This window comes from Oreochromis aureus, unplaced genomic scaffold (genome assembly GCF_013358895.1).
Source record: "Oreochromis aureus strain Israel breed Guangdong unplaced genomic scaffold, ZZ_aureus HiC_scaffold_93, whole genome shotgun sequence".
Lineage (NCBI taxonomy): Eukaryota > Metazoa > Chordata > Actinopteri > Cichliformes > Cichlidae > Oreochromis > Oreochromis aureus.
The window spans coordinates 103,890-129,859 of NW_024108991.1; the positions used below are offsets into that span (position 1 = coordinate 103,890).

The window sequence follows — 25,970 nt, forward strand, 5'->3', positions numbered from 1 at the left end:
TAAGGTTGGAATTAAATTTCCCAACAAAAAAGAATTTATGTTTTCTATTTTTATTTGAACAGATTTGAGATACATACAGTGGCCACACAGGGAAAGTATACAGGTATTAGTTCACGCCAAAACATAAACTTAAATATACAGTAATTAATCTTAAATACAACCATTAAATAAGTCTGGACTTGTTAAAGCATTTACTTTGTTCTATGCACAGTCAGCACTTGCACTCTTGGTCTACTTAATATCAAACATCCAGTTTAGTCATTTGGATATAAAGATGTACACAGTTATCTTTAATTTTACTTGGAATGGAAGAAAACAAATGATTTTTGCATCTAGTAAGATAACTGACAAAATCTACCAACCGTAGCTAAGAATAATGGCAATTAGTGCTAGAAGTACTTTGTGTCAAGTACAAATGTCATCGGAACCTTAGTGCTAATCATTGACAACAATGCTCTGTTTAAAGGTATAGTATGCTACAGTTGTTGTTTATTGCTAGCAAACACAAATATCAAACTCACTGCCAGATTCACTTCAGGCAAAGACAGTATAAAAGATGTTCAGTGTTACCCGCTGGTTTCTGAAGTCTCATTTGAAGCTTCACGATAATTCTTTATAAATAAGATTTATTATTATTATTATTGTTATTATTATTATTATCATCATGGGAAATTCTTTTTTCTGGCAAGAAGAATGCCCTTGATTTCCAAGATTTACTTAAAGGTGTATTCCCTATGACCAGAAACGAGTCACTGAAACCCTAACCCTCACCATTCAGGCTGTCATTTATATCAAGGACGTCATTTAGTAAGGACTGCAAACAAAAGTACAAGACAAGTTTGCGTTGGCGTCACTTTTACACCTGGCAGGTACCTACATGTTTTACACTGTCTGTCAACACAGCTGAAGTGCATTCTTTGTCCTGTTTGTTGTTGTTGTCCTGTATATGTGTTACAGACAAGAAATGTCAGTTACATGGCAAAATAAGAAAAAAAAAAGGAAGGCAGGGCCTCTGGAGATAAAGACACTGTCATACAATTTTAATGGGTCATAAATAACGACTAGACAGGGGTTTCATTGCTTTTTAGGAAATCTACATATAACTATAGATAATGATATGGTTATAAACAACATTTAGTTAAATCTCCTTAAACAACCGACTGTGAATGTCAAGGAACTACATACTAACATAATGCAAACTGTATTCTCCTGTAGAGGGGTAGTTGAACAGGTGACTTGTTAGTTCAGGATTCACAATCTGAAAAGCAAAAAAAATGGAATTTTTAAGACTCAACTTTAATTCACAAAAGATCATTTCTGCTTCCATGCAGTGAAAAAGTAATTAATGCTGACAATATGGGTACTATAAGTGTTTAACACAAGAGCCATGTGACAAACAGCACAACATTCAAGTTAAGATCACAAAACCAGCAGAAAACAAAAGCATTCATATTGTTTCAATAGGTTCAATGTGACCATGGTTTAATAACTTATTCTTGAAAGGCTGCTATTTGCAGTTACCCAGAAATCAAAATGTCAATTTCCACTGCCTAAAAAAGCAAAACCATGAGAAATGTGTCTTTTCCACACTGTAGATAAAGCAAATAAACAGGGTTCATAACTTTGACAATCCATAAAATGTTTGTCATCCAATGTAATCAAGGTAAAATTTAAATTTCTTTCTTGGCCAAATTGTTGCAATTATTGGTAATGCCTCATCCTTAGCTGCACATAGTTTTAATGCAACTGTGTAAATTAGTTAGCACGGTAGCTCAGTAAATTGTAATGGTAAACATGATATCTGCTAAACACCAACGTTATCATTATAAGTGTGCTAGTGTGTTGATGTTACACAACCTATGCCTTTCCACCCGAGTACAACTGCAGCCCTGCTACTCAGCCTTGTTATAAATTACTTTGTAAACACAAAACAACTTGTATTTGTGTGGTGGTTTACAGCAGCCATCAACAGTTCATAGATGTAACCCTGAAAATGCAAGTTTAGTTACTGAAGGATCTCTCATCAATCAGGATTGATCAGCTCAGTGAGCTACCGAGTTTCAAGAGAGAAAGCTAGCATTATTGAAGGAATACTGTTAAGGACGATAGACAGAACTGACCTGCATCTTCAGTGGTCTTTTGTGTAAGTAGTTGAAGTGAATTTCTTTGTGCTGTCGTTTCCTTTTGATTTTCCCTGAGGGTAGAGACCAGAAGTATTACCAACCATGTTTCTATCACTTTATCAGGCAATTCTGTATGTATATTGTATTTGTACTTACCGTTATGAGCTTGAACAGTTCCTCTCTGACCTGATAGTAACAATGTAGATAAATTGCTTAATACATTAGGTACATGGCAAACACTAAACACTTTCTCCTCACCATCAAATATTTGGGGTTTTTTGATAAATATATCTAGAGTGATATCTGTTCCACTAAAATTATTAAACCTACCTTTTGCTCTGCAAAACACCCTGTGATCAAGATAAAAAAACCCTGAAAGAGAGTAAAAAAAACGTAACATGTCTAAAAAGACACAATGGTTTTCCTTTTTAATCAGGTTTGCAGTTTTTGTCAGCAGAGACAAGAGTTTAAGGAAATATATGCCAATGGGAAAGTTAGATCTGTGCATTCCTATTTCCATTAAGTGACGCTTTCTGACCATCATCAAAAAGTTGTACATTGACAATTAACTAAACTTTAATACATGGCTTTATTTTTACTGTAAAACAATGAAACAATTAATGTTTTAAAATATGTTACTTCTACAACTGATCAACAATGAAAAGCAAAAAACAATAATACCTTTTAAAGAAAAACACAATTATGAAAAAAGACAAATATATTTTATAAAATATAATAGAGTGAAATGGAGATTTGTCCATTGCTGATTTTGTTTTTCATATTTGTGAATGTTTCAGATCATCAAATACATTTTTTGTTAAATAATCATTGTGAAATAATTATTACCTAAATTTGTTTGGTATGTGCTAACTGTGCATTCAAATTACCTGGAAGGTATTGAGGATGGTGAAAATGTAGGCAATAACGTTATACATGGGGCTATCAGACATGATGAGTTGAATGAAGCCAACGATCCATGTCACTCCAAAGACCGGTGTTAGAACGATCACCACTTTGAGGATGCCTTTTGCCGTTTCCTTGTCATCGGCCTTGCTGCTGTCAGGGACTGAGGTCTTCATCAGTGTAACGATGACAACAACCATGGAAAAGAGATTTGCCAAAACAATGGTTCCCACAGGCAGGAGAAAAGCATGCATGGAGCCAACCAAGAGTTTTACGTAAACTAGCCAGCATGTTTTGGGGTCGTGATAGTTCTGGTTGGTGTATTTGTAGTACACATAGCTGGATCCCACCATTAGGATTGGGCAAACATAGCCTAAAATGCTGGAGAGGAACATGAAAACTCTTTTCCTCAGTGGGCTGAAGACAAAGATCAGCTGGTGGACAAGCATGATGCTCAGGCATAGCATCCAGCAGAACATAGCCAAGTAAAACAGGTGTTTGCATATGGTCAGTACTAGACACCAGCTGTCACTGAGAGTCTCGGGATTGCTAGAAGCCAAGAAACTGCAATCTGCCAGCAAGAGGAATGTGGCAATGTTCACTATAGCTGTGTGGCGGAAATGAGAAAGGTTAGTCTTGACCACAGCTGACCACACGAGAGATTCAATGATGAGAAAAATCACCAAGGAGCAAATGGACACACCAAGGCCAATATTTGAAATAAGTTCAAGGGTGGGATCTGTTTTTCGTCCATCATTCTTGGACATTAGGACAGAGAATGCAGTCAGGTGGTTGCACTCACATACTGTGTGGTTTTCATCGGAAATGCTGATATTGCATCCTTCATCTGACCATTCATTCCCTGTAGGGTTCCAGAAGACACAGTGAGGTTGAGTGGGGTTGGTTTTCCCACTGGGGAAGTCCAGTCTAATTCGTCTAGTTGAATCGTTGTTATTGTCCAGTGTGGCTGATAATATGAGATCGGTACGGTCAGGTTTTGCACCATTAAAGCTGTTATTTAATTTACTCATTAGATTTTTCACAGCTACAGTTTTCAGTATTCCATTGGTCTTGTTCATATTCACACCAATGTCAAACACAGACACATTACAGTCATGGCTTCGACAGAATGTAAGGTCTAGATTTGTACTGTTGACTCCATTGCTCTGGTTGACCTTAATATTCTTCACTAGACCTTCCACAGAATTTAGGTAGTTTGATGACATGTTATAACGAACTGTGTCATTTACCCCATTCCAGGTGCCATTCAACATATTGCTTGCTGCACTAACAAAATCCTGAAAGACAGTAAAATGAAAAAACAAATTAGTTTGACTAAACAGTGACTTTTCACATGAAGGCTAATTTACACCATAGAGCCCTGCTCTCAAAAACAGACATAGATCTGTGAAGCAACGATGAGCAGAATTTGTCTGAATAACCAAAGCAACAAGTTGAAGTCTGACATGCCAGCTTTTCATGGCTGGGTGTACAGGGGTATGCAATCAGCTGGCAAAGGAAATGCATACAAAATGCCGACAGAGTATAAAATAATATACTCTGTCTTTTCCCAACACAATCAAACAGTTTACTACATAAGACGTCACTAGATAGGTACACCACACACATAATTATTTTTCTTACCAAAAAACGAACAAAAATTCTAACATGTAACGTCCATGGAGGAAAACAAATCTCCATGTTAAAAGTCTCCTTCACTTACATTTGGGCTTGGCATTTCCTCATTCCTAAAACAAAGTTCAGTAAATGAAATGATGTGAGGAAAAAGTTTTCAAAAAAGTGTGGCATCTCTTCCTCAGAGCCTCTGCTTTTTTTTTCTTGCACCAGAGGTGGGACGTACAAATACTTTCTCACTACTTTTTACGTTTACTCCCTACTTTAAAAAAAAATAATTGTACTTTCTACTCCTTACATTTTCAAAACAGGCTCGTTACTTTTTGTTTAACGCAAAAGTAGCTGCGAGCCTTTAAATGTGAAAATAATTTGAGCCTAAACAGTAACACATGGAAGGCATACCTGTCTGTACCATAATCACCAAAGGATGTTGCATAAAAATAGATGATGTGTGCCATAGTTAAGGGCTGAATTCAGCCTGTGACTTTTTTTCGCCCTAAGTTGTAAGGTACAGGCTGAATCTAGCTAGTCTTACAAAAGGAGAGTGAGTATAAAGGGAGTGACTTTTTTAAAGTGACAGTTCATTTCAAATACAGCATTTCTATCAGCTTAAACAAACATCAGCAAACAAACTGTTTGTGTGCAGTTTGATGCACAGTGTGTTGCAGCTAAAGGTCCAGCTGCTGTATATAACAGGGAGAAAAAAGAATGGGAGCTAGCCTGACTCAGAGATGGAGAAAGATAAGAAAGACAGGACAGGAAAGGAAGAAACAGGTTAGTTTGCTGTACTGTGATGGATTTAAAGTGAAAAACAAGTGCACAGTGGCTACGCAATGCTCATGGTCTGTTACATTAAGTGTAAGAGAGATTAATATTCCATCACAATGTAGAGGATGAAAATCAGCAAGGACAACTCATGAGACACCTGCTGAAATCATTTTGAATTCAGTTGTGTAACGCTACAAAGAGCAGCAGGTCAGCTCATCACAGCCTGTCTTTTCCCCACACTGAGCCACTAGAACTGATTTTATTGTTCCCCCACCTGCTGAATACACTTTAAGCCTTAACTGTGCTCATTTTCCTGTTTAGAAGCAAAGTCTCCCTCTACAATGCAGGCAACAGAAAATAGAGCTATATTTTTTATTTTCCTTTTTTTCCTTCTGATTGAAGCTGAGTACAATTCCACTAAAAAAATCAGACTAAAGTTTTTATTCCCATCCACTAATATTATTTTAATATATTGGAGGTTTGAGCAGTATAACTTATTTTTTTTTAACTGTTCTTTTAGTTCTCCTATAGAGTGTTATATGTTGCTGTATTACAGAGTGCTCATGGACATTATTTTAGCTTTTTATTTTCTTATTTCTTCATTCATTCTTTCAATATTTTTTACCATACTTAAAAAAAATAAAGTTGTGGGACTGTTTTTCTGAACTCATTCATATGTATTCCTCACAGAACTGTTACTACAAATGCAATTTTTTTTATAGTACTGTAGATTAAACTAAATTTAAAGTATTTAAATTGAGCTTAACCTTAAACGTCTGTAATATTTATCTATATAATGTTGCTGGTGGAAATGTTTTCTGCAGCATAAGTAATTTTACTTTTGGTATTTTAAGTAAAATGTGTCAGTAATACGCAGTTCATTTGTGGTGAGGAATTTTTACTTTGTGGTGTTATTACTATTTGTCTGTCTGTAAAGTTCAGTGCACACCAGTGACTCAAACTATCTTGACAAATTGTTAGTTAGACATGAGATCTGACAAAGTAGAACCTTATATGTTGAGGATTAATTCTTCTTTTAAAGTGAAGCCTGAACTTTTAAATTCAGAACCATACAGGTATAACAGAAAAAGTAGAGGTGCTTACAGGAAAGATATCCTCTCCCAACACAGTTGTGTTTGATGCCTTAGCCATCATATTTAGAACACCGATGGAGGCGCTAACGTCAGCTATACTTTCACCGGATCCAGAACTTAATGTAGAGCTGTTCTTTAGCCCTTCAAATATATTCTTGGCCACTTCCGGGGTAGCCCCTAGTCCCTTCAGGAAGGCCTAGATAAAAGAATTAGTGTGCAAAAAAGTAAACAATCAAATCTTTATAATTCTGTTTCATTGTTCACAATAGTAGGCACAACACACACTTTACATTCTTTTAATGACTTGGCATATTTTTACACTTGTATTTGTTTGAGTTGTATGTAAAGCTTTACCCAAAGATTACCATAGATGCTATGCCCTGTAGAAATGATTTTTAACTAGCAAACTAGCAGTTTAATAAACTTTTCTTATAATGTTGGGTGAAACTGGTCACAAAGTGGTATCTGCAACAAAACCCTCCTTGTGATTAGCTGGCAGCAGATTGTCTGATGAACATTCAGAATTTTATTCTCTCACTTGTAGTGACAGGTTGATGCAAATGGGAAAGCTTCTCAGTTTCTGGTTTGTGTCATAATTTCCACAATTTCCCTACTTCGTGGTACATTTCTTATGAGTATTTGCAGTCAAGTGTGCATTTATAATGATAACTACTGTTGACCATGGGAACCTGCTAGTGACTAAAACAATTACAAACGAGATTTTCGGTTGAGCGCCAATTTCAAACTAGTGTCTGCCAGCAACCTCCCGCAACTACTTGCCAACCTTATTTTATCATCAAGGTAAACTTAGATGAAATTTTACAAGCTTTTGTCACTGCAATATTTTAAGCTGCAATGACAAAAGCTAAAAAAACAGAAACAAATACAAACAGAAACTCGTTGTAATGTCATACAGTGATATGAGAAATTTAGACACACTCACTTGAGCTGCATTTGAAACTTTGTCCAATTCTTCACTGACGCAGCTGGAGAACACGTCCTGCCAAGCAGGGCCGATACAAGTCCGGGACTTATAGCCAACCCTTCCTGGTGGGCATGTTCGAATAATCACTGTTTCTCCAGCTGGGGTTTCTGGCCATGTATCTCCATTAAGTATGATCTGGTTACAAACTATGTCATTAGCTTAATTAAAAAAAGAAAAAAATAGTGACGAAATTAAGTAATATTATGTATTACATGTATCTCATTAGATGATGCAATATAGGTCATTGCTAAAACATGCAATATGCAATTCGAAATGCTGAGCATATGCTAATATACCACAAATGACATTTTCAAAAACATATTAAAGTGGACCTATTATGCATTTCAGTCATATATTGCTGAATTTCGGGTTGCCAATCAGAAGAAAGTTAGCTTAAATGAACGGTGGCATTAGTAGAGCTGTTTTTTTCAGACAGGATTGCACCAGGCCCTGGCATACTAGTAGAATAAAAATATGGAGCTGGAAATGAGCATAATAAGACCCCTTTAAACTTAGTGAACATATTAAACAATTTAAAGAATCCATACCATTGATAACTGGAATGTTTATTTGTGCACTTTTCATTTGATTCACATCATTTTTAAAAGTGATGTTAACATAAGTTCCACTTCCTTTTGTGCAGGGGATGGTAGGAGTGAACGTGTAGTTAACGTAACCCTTTGAAGCTGTAACAGAAGATTAAAATTGTTACTGTTTTTTTGTGTATTAAGATTTTGTGCAGTAAAGTCTACATTAAATTTGCATTTTTGAATAATGTGAATTATGTTATGACATCTTTAAAACAGAACAAAATGATGTTTTCGTTTTAGTTGGAATACCAAAGATTCAAGGATAAAAATGTATGTTTATCTTACTTGTGTTTTGTACGGCTGTGTAGTTTGTCGCCGAACCATTGTAGCTCCACGAAATGTCATAGCTCTTACTGCTTGCTGGGATTATGACACTGGCAGTGATGTTTACACTTTGCGGACTCTTTGAACAGTCCATAGTAAGAGGCATGGTACTCATGGTAATAGTGTCAGGCAGGAGGGCCACACTCAGAAAAGTCCTGCCTGTGTGCCTGATTGAACCAATCGTAAATCCACACTCATATGTGCCTGCAGGGAACATATGATAGTTACAACTGAATTAGGGGGTTGGACTTAAACACATTAAGTGACATTTCAGTTAACAACGCATGCAGGAAATGGCAGGAGATGTGCGATCAATTTCTGTAGTACTGACCATAGTGGGAACAGTGCCAAGAGTAGAAAACAATACACTTGAAAAACATTGCAACGCAAGTTTTTTTTTTTTTTACATTCAGATTTCCTGTTTGCCAGAATGTTCTGGTTTGAACCTTTCCACAGCAGAGTTAACAGTTCAAATCCCTGTTGTACCATCTTGCTAAACCACACCAAGATTTAAACCTCTTTGGAGGAAGTCCATCATACCCATTCACCATACCAGCTTATTAGTATGAGTTTCTAATGGAGTACTTTGTATATTGATTTCTTAGCAGAGAGGATTTTTAATTTCTTAATTCTTTAATTTCTTAATTTTTTTAATCAAGCAAAACGCATAAACACTTGCCTTCCCAAATGCCTGTCACCACTTTGAGTGTAACACCAATACAAGATTGGTAAATGGATGTGGCACATGTCTGATTCAGCTGGACCACACTGCCATTGTTGAGCTCAAAGCGCTGAGTCTGTGTGGTCATATTCCAGCCTGCGCTGCCTGTGGGCTCCTCAAGTTTGCATGCAAGTTGCGGCGTGGACTGATAGCAAACTTTAGTCCCTGGGGCCTCTACAATGACCATTCCTGTGTCAAGATAATAGATGGAAATAGAAATCATGAAAAGCCTAAAAGGTCACTTTAGATTTATCTGTCCAACAACATTGTTTTGGAACATTTATTTGATTCATACTGAATAGTCAGAATAATTTTAATAACCATTTAAACTAAAAGTGATTTGTCTTGATGAAAAGTTATGGGAATATGGTCTGCTAATTTAATATGTATGTGTAGGTAAAATTAGATACAGAGTCAGTGCAAAACACTTATTCTACAGGATTAATCCTATGCAGGATAAACATGTTATTTCAGCTAAATTGGTATGGCTAAATATAAGTGTGCATTTTGTTTTATAACACAGTGTTTTATGCTGTTTTCCACATATAAGACAGATTAACATATTTGACATTACTTGAATTAACTGAAGAACTCAAACATTTTATAGACAGTTAAAGGTGTGCAGCTGGAATAGCTCTAGACCTCTAAAGGCTTTTGACACCATTGATCATAATTTGATCAATAGCCTGGTTGCAATTACATTTTTTCAGCTTTATATTTAAGCTTGTAATTGACATTTATGCAATATAATGAAGTAAATGCAGAATAAACACAAAGAATGTGTGCTTAAATTCAAAGAGAATTTGAATAGTTTTCTTCAATCTTTTAGCGCAGGTTCTCTCATGTGAAATACAACTTTTTAAAAAACCTATATACTAATAGGTAAGTGTACGCTAATATATAATATATATTAGTGCTGTCAAACAATTAAAATGTTTAATCAGATTCATCACAGGGTTACTGTGGATTAATTTTGATTAATCACAAATGAATATCATTCATTTTTATTCTATAATATATTCTATTTATTCTATATTATTCGCATTTCACTTTGTTTGACCGAACAGACTCGAGAAAAAAGGGAAAATATACGCACTTAACATGTTTATTGAACATCTTGAACATTCATGTTAAAAAAAACTCTGTAAACATTTATCCACTCTCTCTGTCACTGTTGGGGAGGCACTTCACGTCCTTGAAATGAGGAACCAAAGCTATGTAAAGCGCATCCCATCGAGAGGGCCATTGTGCATTTATCATCTCCCAAATTGAGTTGATTGGTTCAGCTGCCCATCACTACCTGATCAACTGCCCATTTGCGCATGTGCAAAGACATTTCAGGGATTTTGACTCATTCTGCACTCCAGATGTATTAATTGAGTTAAAAATTTTAATCGCATTGACCGTGATGGTGAATTAATTTGTGTTAACGTGTTAATTTTGACAGCACTAGTCACAATATATTATTAAACAAACTGGAAAAAGTGTGGTATCAGAGAGTTTGGACTGAAGAGGGTGATGAGCTACTTAAGAGGCAACAATTTATGGAAATAGATGAATACAGATCAACCTGCATGTCATTAAATTTGAAAAATCTGGAAAATGAAAATTAACGAATCCAGTATTATTGAGGATGTATGCATAGAAATGGTACTGTATATGAAAACAACATTTTGGGTGTCAAGTTTGGGAGCTGGAAGGCTCATTTTAGACATATAAAATAGCCCAAAATAGCTAAGACTATTGCATTGTTGGGAAACACAAGCCACATTCTGAACCGTACTGCTCAATTATTTTGTCATATCTGAATAATTGTGTAGAAATATGGGGTAACATGTAACAAAACTCACAATACTCATAATGCATACTGCAGACAAGAGTAAGAAGGATACTTAATAAAACTGATAAAAATCTAAATTTTTAAAGTCAAACAAAGCTATGGATCTAAAAAAAATTCCAAATTTGTCAAATAGGGTACAGAGCAATAGATATAGAGTAGAAGATCAAGCTGTGATGAGTCTTACAAGAATTAGTACATAGTCAAATGAAAGAATAGTAAAACATGGATTTTTACTAACCTAGAGTGTCCACAAATATAGTAGCTGAAAGCTGAGTTTCAAGAAAAGTGACTATTTCTTGAAGTTTAGAAGTTAGCACTCTGACACTAACAGCTACCTGAAAGTCAGCAACGTTTAGCACTTGAGTGGATATGGAGATGATTCTGTAGAGAATGATGGAAAAAATATTTGTTACAGAGAACATTTAACATTAGAAGCAGTACATTTTATCTGTTGTGCATATGTTTTGCACTAAAAGGTAATGCTTGTCAGTCTCTAAAAGTGTACATGCTTGATTCCCATTGTTTACCAAACTTCCATTATATTACATATTGCAGTGTCTCCAAAAAAAAGTATCTTTCACTTTAAGCCTTTTGTTCTCCATTAAATGAAACCAGTGCAGTTTTCAATTGCTGTCCCCTCTATTGCCAGGGAATGGCACTAGGCATTTGTCATCAGCTGTGCAGAGTTATTGAAATAGTTAATAAGTCAGAATTTTACGAAGAGTTATTTGCCACTGTTTCAGTGTTTCCATGCATCAATCAGCATTAAAGCTCATGTCTCCGAAACAGCCCTGAAGACACTGGCTGACACTGATTCAGTGGCAGTAGCCTTTGTTAAGTATCATTGTCATCACAAAAAACTCACCTATAATAAACCAAGTGGTGTCACGATTAGAAGTGGTGTTGTTTTGAAAAAACAAAACAAAAGACAAAACACTGACTTTATAACATATTTCTTTATAAAGTACAATACCTTGGACCAGTAACGTTCACATACTGAATAGCATTCAGTTTTTGAAATTGGCTTTGAAGCTAAGAAAAGAAAAAGCATGAAATCATTGATATGTTTGTCCTATGTGACAACGGAAAACATATTTATATTTATAGTTTAGTTATAGAATAGTGAAAATGTGAGGATGAGACATACCGTTGTGTTTTTGGTTTGATCCCATGCTGCAGTCTGTACTGATCCATTGATGAAAACTGTGTTCATAGTAAATATTATAGTTAGTTATTTCTTTGTTTTTTTGGTTGTCAGACACAAGCATACATATCAACATGGGGAAAAAGAAGAAGAGTGAAAAGCAAAGGTTCAAATCTAACCATGATATAGCTGTATTCAGCAGATTTATACACCAGAGTTACTGTAGTTCTCTGTTTTTCTTTTTATTTCTTTTTTTATTTCTTTTTTCAAGATCAGTTTAGTTTCACTTAGAATCTAAGTTAGTTATCTAAATTTAATTTAGTTTTTAATTGTTAAAGTTTTACAGGTAGTTTAATTTTTATTACTCTCAGTGTTTGTGTTGTTATTTATTTATTTACTCTTAACATGCGCTTTGTTTGTCATGGCATTATTTTGGAAATTAAAAACAATATAGTAACAATGAAGGCACTTGACACACAAACATGTAGAAATCCCAGAATCAATAAACAGGACCAAGACTCCTTAAGCTGATTTTGTTGGCAAATTTGACCAAAGACATGTTGATTATCAGGGCTCTAGAGTGCGACTAATTTGGTCGCAAATGCAACCCAATTTCTCAATGGTGCAACTAAAAAAAATCTTAGGTCGCACTGGTGCGACCAGCTGTTCGAGTAAAGAAAAAAAAGTCTCCGCAACTCTGAAAGTCTCCGTGTGGTCAACAACAGACACACATTATGCCCATATCGTGGTCTAAACCAATCAGAAATAATCAGGGGCGGGACCTCTCTGATTGGCCATGGTCCAGATATTCCTGTGGTCCTTCTTGTGTATGTTTGAAAGTGCAAGTGGATAGAGAGAGGTGAGTAGCTTGAATAAAGTGGTATCGATTCATTAAATCCTGAATCGACTTTTAAATATAAATGTATTTTGCCAGAAACGCCAGAATCTCAGGTTAAAGCTCACAAAACTATTACAACAACGACTAAACAGCAAATGAGAGCAGATAAACGGATTCCACACAAAGATGTAAACACAGAGTGCGGACCCGACGCATCAGAATCAGCTTTCTCTTTCTTGGCTCACCTGAAGGCCCATACACGGACACGCCGTTGGGGCTGAAAGCCGACAACTCACAGATTGATGCGTTGGCGGGTCCGTGCTTTGTGTTTACGTCTTTTTTGCGCTAGATTCTGAGCTGCAGGTTTTGTCTCTCTCCAACCAAAATTCACTGAACCAGCAGCAAAAGAAGATCCAAACTACGCTTCACATTTGATAAACATCATCATGAATTCACTCTTACTTTTGCTCTTTTGCTTCCACCACAATAAACTCAAACTTCATGCACAGCTCTCTCTCTCTCTCTGTGTGTGTACTTCAAGAACAGTTTCCCGTCTCAAATCTCTATTTTCTGCATTATTCATTTGCTTATTACCCACCAGTCTACCGTTGTTTACAGCGCTGTTGGCCGCTGTCTTATTTTTTTTTTAACTTAATGACCTCGGACAAGAAAGTCTAATTTCTGCTGTTCAATACTGAAGAAATTAAAACTTTTTAAAATTATGCAAAATTGCAGAATATTTTTAAGTTTATCTGCTATAAAAGACCAGGCCGAGAAAATCTCCTCCGTGTTTTTCTGTGTTTTATCCTCAGTTACTTTGACACAAAGGCATCTGCTGTGATGATCACAACTCTGATGAAGTCTCACATGTATCGGTACTGATAAATGATCTGAATTATAATATTTCTGACTATCTGAGGCAAAACTGTATCGAATCAAATGGATTACAGAAATCAGTGATGATACCCAGCCCTAGTGGGTAGCCTAGGCCCGACAGAAGTGGATGTAGCTGTGGGCAATAAGAAAAGATGAAAAGAACTATTGATAACTTTTTTTTTTAAGGCCTGATCCATCTGAAATTCATAGCCAGTGCTCTGACACGGAGCCATCAATCTTTGAACGCTGAAAAAGCACAGTGTATCCAGAAAACACATATATGCTGCAATAAATGCACTGCCCAAGTGTCCCCTCTCCCCACTGTCTTTCAGCAGCAGGCAGCGGCAAACAGGTTGTCAGAGGAGGCCGAGATCATGATTAAGTTTAACATTGTCTACAATATTGCCAAAGAGTGCCAAACCACTTTAAGCACAAGCACTTTTTCAGGAACTTATCTTTCTTGTAGAAATGTGCTCCAAATAAAGAACTTTGTATTGACAAGACTGTTAGTTAATCATTTACATATTAATATTGTCTGTATGGACAGCATTCCCCCCCCCCTAAAAAAAAAAGTGTACATGTAAAACTGCATTGTTAAGTGATGCGGTTGAAAAATTTGGGTGCACCTAACTTTTGTGCTGGTGCACCCCAAAAATAGTTGGGCGCACCAGAGCAACTGTGGCAAAAAATTAGTCTAGAGCCCTGATTATTGTTATTTTTTGCAAATAAACAATATTGTTTACTTGCAAAAAAGTACTTAGTGTACTTAGTGTTTTCAACATTTATAATAACATTTGCATACAGTAAAAACATATAGTTGTAGTGACCCTTATTTCATATCATTAATCAACAGAATACTAAAAATAATCAACAATAATAATGACTATAAGAAAAAAACAGAAAAAAAGAGAATTAAACATCATCAGGAGACCTACCTTGAACTTTAGGAGAACAGAGGGTGTGATGTAGGATACATTTTGTGTGCAAGTAGCATCCCCACAGCAGTTGTAGTTGTAGCACACTTCATTGCTCCAAAGATAATTTGTAGAACAGTTGCAGTTGGTGTCAGTTCCAACAATGAGGCACTCTAGAAAAAAATAAAAGTCAAAAACAAAAGGAAACATTTGCATTTTTCTGTGTCTTGTTTTTGAGAGTTAGGGCCACTCTGGTTAATCAGAACTAAATTGGCACAGCATTATTCGGATTTGAACGACACTGTTGTAAAATAAAGACACCTGAATTCTTTCACAGTACAAAATGTAAACATATTTAGCTTCATATTTATTCATCAATATAAATTAGTAATTTTATATGAGCTTAGCAGAAACACAATGACCATCAGTAGTATTTTGTTTTTGTTAACACAGAGTCCAGTCCAATAGCTTTGGCTTTTGTAAGAAAAAAAATCAGTCACAGAGAAATTGCAGTAAATATTACTACAGCTCTGTCATGTTTAAGATAATGTTTAAGTAGTCAGTGCCTGAATTCAGTTCACTTAAGATTTATTCATAATAGTCAAGACAGAATGGGCAAATATAGGTTTATGCCAAAATAATGATTCTTTTATTAGGTTAGATTACATCATTTTAAATGTTTTTGTTAAAACTTAACAAATTCAAGAAAGTGTTCAAGAAAGTGTTCCAGAAACATACCTGCTACCAGTTCAGTGTTTGTGATTTGTACTGTTTGTCCGTTCATCAGTGAGAGGCTTGTTGAATTGATAGCTGACAGGACAGTCTGGGCATCCAGTGTGACATTACTCTCCACCATTATCTCAGCACTGTAGATATCTTAAACATGAATAAGATTTATGTTATTATTTTGCATGATTAGCAACTTATTTAAAAGGAAGGGACTGAGATATAGAATAAATGTACTACATAATTTAATGAATTATCACATTTCTGGAGATGGTAAACAGTAGATTTTATTCTTACCATTACTTATGAAATAATAAAATAATTCAACAAACTTAATTAAACTTAATTAAACAAACTTAACTTAATCAATGTGATCAGCCTCAAGCCCTGTCTCAAAGCTCTGTGTGTAAAGATCTGAATTGGTAGGCTACATAACAATGAGTGCTGAAACAGAAACTCCCTCCATTTTGGACTCAAAGATTTGCACTAGCAGGAAATGGCTTGAGCACCGTGTATTTGTATGAAAACCCCTTTGACTAAATCCAGAAGTGGTGACAGTTGCACTGGAATGAATCTGCCAGACCTTTTTAAACTTGGAATGACCAGGACTTTTAATCCTGTTGCCTACTTGAAGACATTTTAAACACATTGACTTTTTTACCTTACTGGCTTACCTTGTGCAAGGACCTGCAATGGCAAAATCAGAAAAAACACAAAATTAGTCATTCTGATAAACTAACAATTCAATGTTAAGCCAAATTAAAGTACACAAATCATATTTCTTTCCATAAACATGAATATATGGATATAATGCGGAGTTGAGATTTGGAATAGAACAGGTTGAATTTTCTACATTAAACTAGTATATAACACACAATAGTAAAATATAATTAACATTTAACTTGATCCTTGATGGGTAAACTTTACTCCTAAGGGGATAGGGTTAGGGTTACAAAAATGTATCCCATTAAACTGAAGGGGGTTCTCTACCTGGTAGTAGATATACACAGCTCCGGTCAGAAAAATGAAAACCTTGGAAAACATTTTCATCACCTGGACAAAAAAACACACACAAGGGTTATGACAAGTTGAGAAGAGAGACACTCAGCGAAGAACATACATAAAGTACACAATTTATCCAAGATTATTGTGACATGGATCCATAAACAAATACCGGGCCTATTTGTAAGGACATTAACGCACTCACAACTATTGTTGAGATTTGCCATTATAAATAAAATGGAACTCAATTGAAAGTGTCCGAACTTAAAGTGTCAGAAAGTATAACCAGTAAGCTAGAACTCTGTTTTCTGAAGCCAGTAAAAGCCCCTGATTTAAAAGTGTGGACAGGTAGAGGTTTTAAAACCAAAATACTGAGCTGAAATGCAGTAAAAGACTTCACCTGTGTCTATTCCGACATGAGCTCATTGAAATCTCACCATAAAGTTTTATTGTCTTTTTATTAACTGTGTCAGCACTGGGTCTCCCATATATTTACATTTGAGACTTAAACTATTTTTGTCCTTAGCTTCCATAACACTGTTATCAGCTGCTATCTGCTTTCCCTTCCAAAGTACAGGAAGCTTGTATTTAGCTAGGAAAAACCTGTTTGCATCATTTTGCATGTTGGCTATGAATACAAACAACAAGTTGGTGGTTTTTCTTTTAACAGTGCACTGTTCATTCCTGTCCACACCAACGGTAGGATAGCACAACTGTGTACACAAGCCTGGTGATGCGGTATAGCTTATGCCCACATCGTTTTCTTGTTGAGTCAAAGGCACGACCGGCCTGTTTGGATCACCAATCATAATGTATCATAAATATTTAAAAAACACATTTTTTTAAAATCCAGAGGCAGAAAGTAAATGTATCCCCCAAACCAGGGGTCGGCAACCTGCGGCTCCGGAGCCGCATGCGGCTCTTTAGTCCTTATAATGCGGCTCCGCGTGGTTTGGGCAAATAAATTAGAAGTATTTAGCTGAAGTGTATTTTATTTATGTGAGTTATTTTTAACTCGTAGTTCTAAATTGGAAGATTATTGTGATATTGAAATATAAAAATAAAATTATATTCTATTATTTTTTCATCGCTCAAAATAAGAGTCACACTCGTGGAAGCCGGTATACCCGCCGAAACACCGTGCATTTATCGAGACTTTCAACCCCAGGTAGGCCAATTATGGATCTTCGGATCCACATTATGTCAGCAGCTGTTCTCCACCGTGAACTATGTTAAAGACAAACACCGTTCACGCCTGACAGATGACAGCTTACAGTCCTGCGTAAACTGACTTCGTATAGCCCCGATTTGCGGACTCTGTGCGCAGAGGTTCAGGAGCAGAAGTCCCATTGTAAACAAATCACGGCAGACCTGACGATGTTTCCATGAGCATGCTTTTCAGCATCTCTTTATTGAGCACTTTTCACACACGGTTGCTGTACGCATACAGCTGGCTGTAGCTTTTCAGCTCACAGCCCGACATACACCACCAACAACACAACAGCACAGATAGCGCAGACGTAAAGGCAGCGAGGCGTGATTGCGGGTGTCGCTCAGGTGCATCCGCCTCCCCTGCAGCGGCGCTGCAAACCACGCCCCGCCGCACGCATTAACCAGGTAAAATACATATTTAGGTAGAATTTTGCAAATATCTATTTTTCATTTTCAGCAGCATAGTGCTTTTTCCAATTATTTTTAAGAGTCAGGTCAAGGCTCCAAAAGCCCAAAGGCGATATAAGGGTGGTGGCTGACAACAGCTTTTGTTTGCTACATGGATCATTTTAGTTCAGGTTGGTGTCTTTCCTTTTGTTATATTTCTTTAAGAGTTCAAAATGTGTTGATTACATAAATATAATTTAATTTTCTCTGTAGCACTTCATGGATTTCATAAGCAGCACACCTTAGTTGTTCACACAAAGCATAAAGATAAAACACAATATATACAGTGTTATCTTCATTTTAGATGTCAAAAGTATTTGCAGCTCCCAGTGTTTTCTTTTGTGTGGAAACCGGGTCCAAATGGCTCTTTGGGTGTAAAGGTTGCAGACCCTGGTCCAAACCATGTTGTAAACTAAAAACGAAAGTAATCAGTGAACTGAATGAATATAAAACACACTTGTTCACTTACTGTGATTCTACTCCACTTAGTGAAATCACAAAGTATTTTCAGTTCTGTTATTTGGCTTGTGGAAGGGAAGTTCCTGTTAACAAAACAGTGGTTAAAGGAACTCTTATCATAGGAATAGCATATTGTGATACTGAATGGTAATGTATGTCATTACAACCGTAGCATGCTGTGGGGTTCTATAGCAGAAACATAAAGAGATTCACCTTTAAAGGTTTAACTATTACAGGATTTATGACTTTGTAGATCATGTTAAACTATGATTATTTAAAATCTTAAGAACAACAGAGGTCAGGAATAGTGTTTTGGAGACATTTACAACATAAAACCTGAAAGGCTACAATATATGAGACTTCATTTGAAATGTCAGAAACTAGTTAGTTTATGAAAAAAGTGCTTATTTAGCCCCTGGCAAATCCAAACCCTCACTATAACTGGGTCAGTGTTAAAATGTAAACATGTTAAGGCTTTCTGTACATATCTATTTTAAATTGCTTTCAACACTAATAATTTAATACAAGAGGCAGACTTGTGTGTAGTTCAGTCAGGTGGTAGTAAGAGCTCACCTCTGTTATTTTTTCATTAAAAAAATACAAAAATCAAAAGAAATACACAAATGAAACATTCTTACCTTTGCTGCACTCTACACAAAAACGATTGTTAACCCATTAACTTTGCTTCAATTAACAAACAACACTCCATGTCTATCAGACACCCATCAGATTTCCAGTCAAAGTAAGTGAGCGCATTGCTCATGAACACTGAGTTAGACTGAACAGAGGGTGTGTGTTAAGGGTAGTACGTATGTGTTTGGTTGGGAGGGGATGTGTTACGGGACACATCCCCTCACAGATAGTGATGTTCTGGCTTTGGTTTTGAAAGACCATTTGCATTGATGGCATGTTTTCATATGTGCTGAGCCTTTCAACTTTCCATGAATATTTGTCTAACAAATCAAGCATTCTCCTTCAAGAGGTCACAGTGCAACTGCCTGCCTCATAAAAACGTTCAGTGTGTGTGTGTGTTGTATGACAGGGATGATTCAAGTGTATATAATATAAAATTAGCATGGTTCTTTAAGTGGACAGACTAATAAATGCTGCAGTGAGAAATGTCTTTTTTCAGCTCTCTAGAGTTAAGTCTTTGATCCCCTGCCAAAGCAAGACCACTTGATTATTGCAATGCACTTTATGTTGCTATTGATCAAGCCTCCACTTTCATGCTGCTCCCCATTTGCTGCAGGGACACAGAAACATTACAGTGGTTTCCTGTATGGAGTACCATAATGTGAAAAAATATGTTCGAATAGTACACAGTAGCACAGTCCTTTGGGTTGTCAGAGACAGTTCAGTTTTGCAGGATGGTTAATTTTGTCACCAATATCCATCCATACACTCATCCATCCATCCTTCACTTATCCAGTTTTACATTGGTAAAAGATGTAAAAATATCACTCTCAAACTGTGGTGTTATGGCAGCAGCACAGTTTACTTACACTAAAAGGAAACTAGACTCACCAAACCCAAAGGACTAACCCTTGAATGCATAAAACAGCATCATAGAAACATTTCAAAAATTGTACTACTGTACAATCCAGCTAGAGAATACAAAAGGTTGTAAAAAGTTATCTGTGTATTTATAATATCTAAATGTTTGCGTGTCTGGTTTTCTTTTAAAAAACATAATTTAAAAAAATCTATTACCCTTTCGCAGGGCAACAAACCATTTTAAGTCATAACTGAAGAAGTGGGTGGGATTAATGGAAAGTTTCTTTTCAAGTGTGCATACAAGGTGCGTGCATACAGACTCGCACATAATCATCTGCTTTTTGCATTTTCTTAAGACTTCCTCACTGATTTAAATATTTCAAATTAAGTGCGAGCATCCATCATGCCAAGGGCTAGGCAGAGGATGATACACAAATTAAAGCTGATGACGTATCCAAAACAGGAAATATCTCTGATTTTATATCAAAAGCACAAAGACCAGCCATAATCTGTCTTTTTCACTTTTTATATTTTCCTGCTGTTCTTCAGGATTGCAAACTAATGCATATTGCGTATTTGCATATCAGTAAACATGATGTCATGAGCTAAGAGGCCCTTTTAGGACATTTAGGAGAATTCCCAAAGAGATCCTAGCCTAAATCTTGCCAGAAAGAAGTGACAGGATCGTTTACATCATTTACAGCAGATGAACCGTACATGAAAATCATGTGGTTGTTAAAATCCATCCATCCATCCATCTTCATCCGCTTTATCCGAGGCCGGGTCATGGGGCAGCAGCCCAAGCAGAGAAGCCCAGACCTCCCCTCTCCCAGCCACCTCCTCCAGCTTATCCGGGGAACACCAAGGCGTTCCCAGGCCAGCCGAGAGATATAATCTCTCCAGCGTGTCCTGGGTCTGCCCGGGGCCTCCTCCCGGTGGGACATGCCCGAACACCTCACCCAGGAGGCGCCCAGGAGGCATCCTTGTCAGATGCCCGAACCACCTCAACTGGCTCCTTTTGATGTGGAGGAGCAGCGGCTCTACTCTGAGCCCCTCCCAGATGGCCGAACTTCTCACCCTATCTCTAAGGGAGAGGCCAGCCACCCTTCGGAGGAAGCTCATTTCTGCCGCTTGTATCCGCGATCTCGTTCTTTCGGTCACTACCCACAGCTCGTGGCCATAGGTGAGGGTAGGGACGTAGATCGACCGGTAAATTGAGAGCTTCGCTTTTACACTCAGCTCCCTCTTCACCACGACGGACCGGTGCAGCGTCCGCATCACTGCAGCCGCAGCACCAATCCGTCTGTCGATCTCCGGCTCCCTTCTCCCATCACTCGCGAACAAGACCCCAAGATACTTGAACTCCTCCACTTGGGGCAGGAACTCATCCCGACCGGAGTGGGCACTCCACCCTTTTCCGGCTGAGAACCATGGCCTCAGATTTGGAGGTGCTGATCCTCATTCCCGCTGCTTCACACTCGGCTGCGAACCGTTCCAGTGCGAGCTGGAGGCCATCACCTGATGAAGCCAACAGAACCACATCATCCACAAAAAGCAGAGATGAGATTCTGAGGCCACCGGCGAAAGCCCTCCGCCACTTGGCTGCACCTAGAAATCCTGTCCATAAAATTATGAACAGAACCGGTGACAAAGGGCAGCCTGGCGGAGCCCATCACCCACCGGGAACGAGTCCGACTTATTGCCGGCAATGCGAACCAAACGCTTGCAACGGTTGTATAGGGATCGAATGGCCCGTAGCAATGGGCCAGACACCCCATACTCCCGCAACACCTCCTACAGGACACCCCGAGGGACACGGTCGAATGCCTTCTCCAGGTCCGCAAAACACATGTAGACTAGTTGGGCAAACTCCCATGCACCCTCAAGTATCCTTGAGAGGATAAACAGCTGGTCCAGTGTTCCACGACCAGGACGAAAACCGCATTGTTCCTCCTGTATCCAAGGTTCGACTAGCGGACGAACTCTCCTTTCCAGCACCCTGGCATAGACTTTCCCAGGGAGGCTGAGGAGTGTGAGTGGTTGTTAAAATGCCATCCTTAAAGAAGGGAAAAAGAGAAAAAAGGCTAAGGGATGAAACATTTTTTAAAAAACTGCAGTATGGTCTTATGGACTGATGAATCCAAAGTTGACATTTTTGGAGTCTTTGTCAGTAAGTACAGTGGTGGTCAGGAGAGCAGTTTGAGTGTGTCTGCAGCCATCTGTAAAATATGGTGGAGACTGTCATGTTTGGGTTGCATTTCAGTCAGCGGCTTATGTAATACAATCTGCAAAGCATCTGATTGGCAATAGATACATTTTTCTGTGTATGACAATGATCCCAAACACACACCCCTAATCCAAAGCACTAAAAGCATCATTCATGGTTTGGCCTTCCCAGAGCCAGTGTGGGATCATCTCCATGTCACAGAATGCAAAGTGATGCACTGAGCACTTCTCCACTCATCTCTTTTCAAAGTGTATCACATGAAATCTCCCAGCAATCTGAGCCTGCAGCAACAGTAGGGGATGGTTCTCTAAATGTAACCTTTATCAAGCAGGAAAGTTTTAAAAGTAAAAAGGCTGTCTGTCTCCTGAATCTAAACTCTGAGCTGGTTTTTCTAGAAAACACTGTCATAGCTGAACGCTCTGCTTCCCACTTTGTTTTTCGAAACTACAAGTAAGCCTGCAGTCTGAGTGCTCTGTTGGGATAATCCAGTGCCATCTTTCAGCCTGATCAACCAAGGCCTTTTAATTTAAGGAGAGCAATTTTAAATTCAGTTCTACATTTAAAAGGGAGCAAGTGAAGAGAAACTACTATGGTAGAAATATTTTCTTGCTTTCCCATCACTCTCACTGCTGTATTTTGGATCAACTGAAGGCATTTTTTGAGGGTGCAGCACGGTGGCACGGTGGTTAGCACTGTTACCACGCAGCAAGAACGTCCTGAGTTCAATTCCACCATCAGGCCGAGGTCTTTCTGTGTGGAGTTTGCATGTCCTCCCCCGTGTTTGCGTGGGTTCCCTCCCGGTACTCCGGCTTCCTCTCACCGTCCAAAGACATGCAGCTTGTGGGGATAGGGTTAATTGATTAATCCAAATTGTCCATAGGTGTGAATGTGCAAGTGAATATAAGTGCAAATGGTTATCTGTCTCTGTGTGTTAGCCCTGCGACACACTGGCGACCTGTCCCGGGTGTACCCCACCTCTCACCCTATGCCAGCTGGGATACCCCCTGTGACCGTAGTTCGGCACAGAGGTAATGAATGGACAAAATAGATTTTTAGCATCACTCTGAGACAGGATCTTTATGATTTAAGAGATACTTCACAAATAAAAGGGAGCCCATTTAAGGAAATGACACCAAGATTTCTCAGCATTACTGCAGGACAAGGTAATGTCATCCTAACTTATGAAATGTGGTAAAACTCCTTGTTTCTAGGAGTTTTTAGGACAAATTTAAAAACATTTTTTGTAGCAAATCCAGTTAAGGGAGACTCCAGAATGTTATGCTTGCATAGGTTAGTGGTAAAGAATGTTAATGTATAGGAAAATATGCACACAGTGCATATCTGCATTATTGTTACTTACACCCTTATTGTTGCCTTACAGCAATAAGATTCCTGGATTGAACCCGGCTTGGGCCTTTCTGTGTACAGTTTTGCATATTGTCCTTCTGCCTGTGTCCTCAGTGACTCTGACACAGACTAAATACACTTCAAAAAAATTTAAAGCCACACTTTTTAATCAGAGTGGAGCATCAAGTGGTCAGTTAAGTGCCAGAGGAGTTGTTGATAAATTTCAGCTTTTTTGGTAGTGGTGATTGGCATTTGCCATGAGCGACAGATGTGAAAGACTCTGGATAAGCTGTGGAAAATGTTTAAAGCAACACACACACACACACACACACACACACACAAAGTGATTTAAGAGCTGTGGATCGGATAGCAGTCAGGCTTTGTGCTACTGCTTCAGGGATACAAGCACATATTTGTTTCTCTACTTGTAATGACACATTGCATTCTGATGCCTACACGTATTCTAACCTTCCTAAAGTACTTTGACAAGTTAACAATATCATCCCAATACAATCATGCTTGCATTATAAGAGTTTAAAAAATGTCGGTGCTATATTTCTTATCATATTGGCATTAAGACAATTAACATTAAGACAAACACAACAATACTATGGCGAAAGGTAAGGGTCGGATCAATCCTGTATGCCACAAGAAGTATTTGACATTCAGTGAAGCAGCAAGATGTTGGAATCTAGGGGATATGAGTAGAAATAGCTGTGTTTTCAATTTCTGATAATCAAGGAGGATAATTCCTTACATAATTCCTTATTTTCTTTACATGCTGGGGTTCAATTTGACTGATGGCGCCATCCAAGTCTGTTTGTCATTGTGATGTCAACCCTTGAATAAACACGTTTACTGATCCATGTCAGAAAAGGCTTGCCAATTGATTTGTTTTGCAAAGTAAAACAAAAGAAGAGCCGTTTTGCATCTACTTCAAGGACAATGTTGTTTTAGAGTTACACAACGAAGAACATTTTCTCTAACATGCATTTCAAAACAGACGGGTGTTTGTGTTATTATGAGTATGACAGTCTACGTGTGGTGTCTCAGTACACCCTATCAAACCCTGTGCAGGCACACATACAGGCATACTTAACAAAATTCTGTTCATCTTACCTTTACAACAGATTCATAATCTGTAATCTTTAGAGGACACTTTATGAGAACTACACACAACTTTTGTCATTTTGATGTGATGGAAAGTGATTCCAACTAATGCAATTCTACATATTCAACAAACATTCGATAAGTCTTGGATAAAAAAGAAAAACTTTGTCCAAGTTGTATTTCTTAATTCATAACCAATAGGCTATATGTCACGGTGAGCTGTGTGGCTGGCGGTGGCTGGAACCAAGTGCAGGACTCTGAGACGAAACATTAATTTAAGGAGGCAGCTTTATTTGCTGGCAACAAACTTGGCAATACAAATAACAAAACTTAAACTAGGAGGGTTTAACTAGACTGGGAAACATGGCACAACATGGCCTGATGATACACGACAAGAGATACACAAACACACACAACTAAGGTGGAGGACGCAACAACTGGCGGGGAAAAAAACACAGTGCTTAAATACACACTGAGGTGATTAGGGAATGTGAAACAGGAAGAGAGCACAGCTGGGAGTAATCTGACATGACAAGACAAAGGGGAAGCAAAACTCAACACATTGACATAGTACACAGATTTTCAAAGTAAAACAGGAAACATAACAGACGCGGACTTGACTAGGGAATACAGCTGACAGAGAACAAAGGGAACACACTGGCAGAAATGATTGTACACTAAACAGAAGTAGCACAGAACCACAACCTAAGAACTAGAACACAAGAAATGCTAAGGAACTAAGGAGCTAGAGTCCACACACTCAGGACCGTGACACTGTAGTTTGGCACAGCAGAGTTTAGAACTAAAAAAAAAAAGGGGCTCAAAGTGATGACATCATCATTATAATTAAAAAAAAGTTTATTATAATCCTCTTTTAGGTAATAATCACTGAACAATGTATAGCTGTCTTTATTTTGAAGGTATTTGGACATCCATCTACTAATTAGGTAGGCGATCGTGGCTCAAGAGTTTGGAGTCCGCCTTGCAATCGGAAGGTTGCCGGTTCGAACCCCGGCTCGGACAGTCTCGGTCGTTGTGTCCCTCGGCAAGACACTTCACCTACCGTCTACTGGTGTTGGCCAGAAGGGCCGATAGCGCGATATGGCAGCCTCGCTTCTGTCAGTCTGCCCCAGGGCTACAACTGTAGCTTGCCTCCACCAGTGTGTGAATGTGTGTGTGGATGACTGGGTA

General features: G+C 38.0%; 1 protein-coding gene across 1 annotated transcript; it reads right to left on the reverse strand.

The window, feature by feature from the left end:
- Nucleotides 1-44: 44 nt before the first annotated feature.
- On the reverse strand, nt 45-14,794 carry adgrf3b (adhesion G protein-coupled receptor F3b). Its single transcript, XM_031745976.2, has 14 exons — nt 14,777-14,794; nt 12,131-12,186; nt 11,957-12,015; nt 11,222-11,364; nt 9,102-9,332; nt 8,384-8,626; nt 8,057-8,194; nt 7,467-7,666; nt 6,534-6,719; nt 3,011-4,324; nt 2,454-2,495; nt 2,280-2,309; nt 2,121-2,194; nt 45-1,258 (listed from the first exon to the last, which is right to left on the reverse strand). The coding sequence occupies exons 5-13, from the start codon at nt 9,328-9,330 to the stop codon at nt 2,129-2,131; spliced, it is 2,448 nt and encodes an 815-aa protein (XP_031601836.2). The 5' UTR covers nt 9,331-9,332; nt 11,222-11,364; nt 11,957-12,015; nt 12,131-12,186; nt 14,777-14,794; the 3' UTR covers nt 45-1,258; nt 2,121-2,128.
- Nucleotides 14,795-25,970: the final 11,176 nt, after the last annotated feature.

What these genes read in the sequence shown, in the direction of transcription:
- adgrf3b (XM_031745976.2), bottom strand. Translation starts at nt 9,330, where the DNA reads ATGGTCATTGTAGAGGCCCCAGGGACTAAAGTTTGCTATCAGTCCACG. An exon ending in AAACATTCCAGTTATCAATG is followed by an intron (nt 7,667 to 8,056) that starts GTATGGATTCTT and finishes TTTTTAATTAAG; the next exon opens with CTAATGACATAGTTTGTAAC. An exon ending in AACTGTTCAAGCTCATAACG is followed by an intron (nt 2,195 to 2,279) that starts GTAAGTACAAAT and finishes CTCTACCCTCAG; the next exon opens with GGAAAATCAAAAGGAAACGA.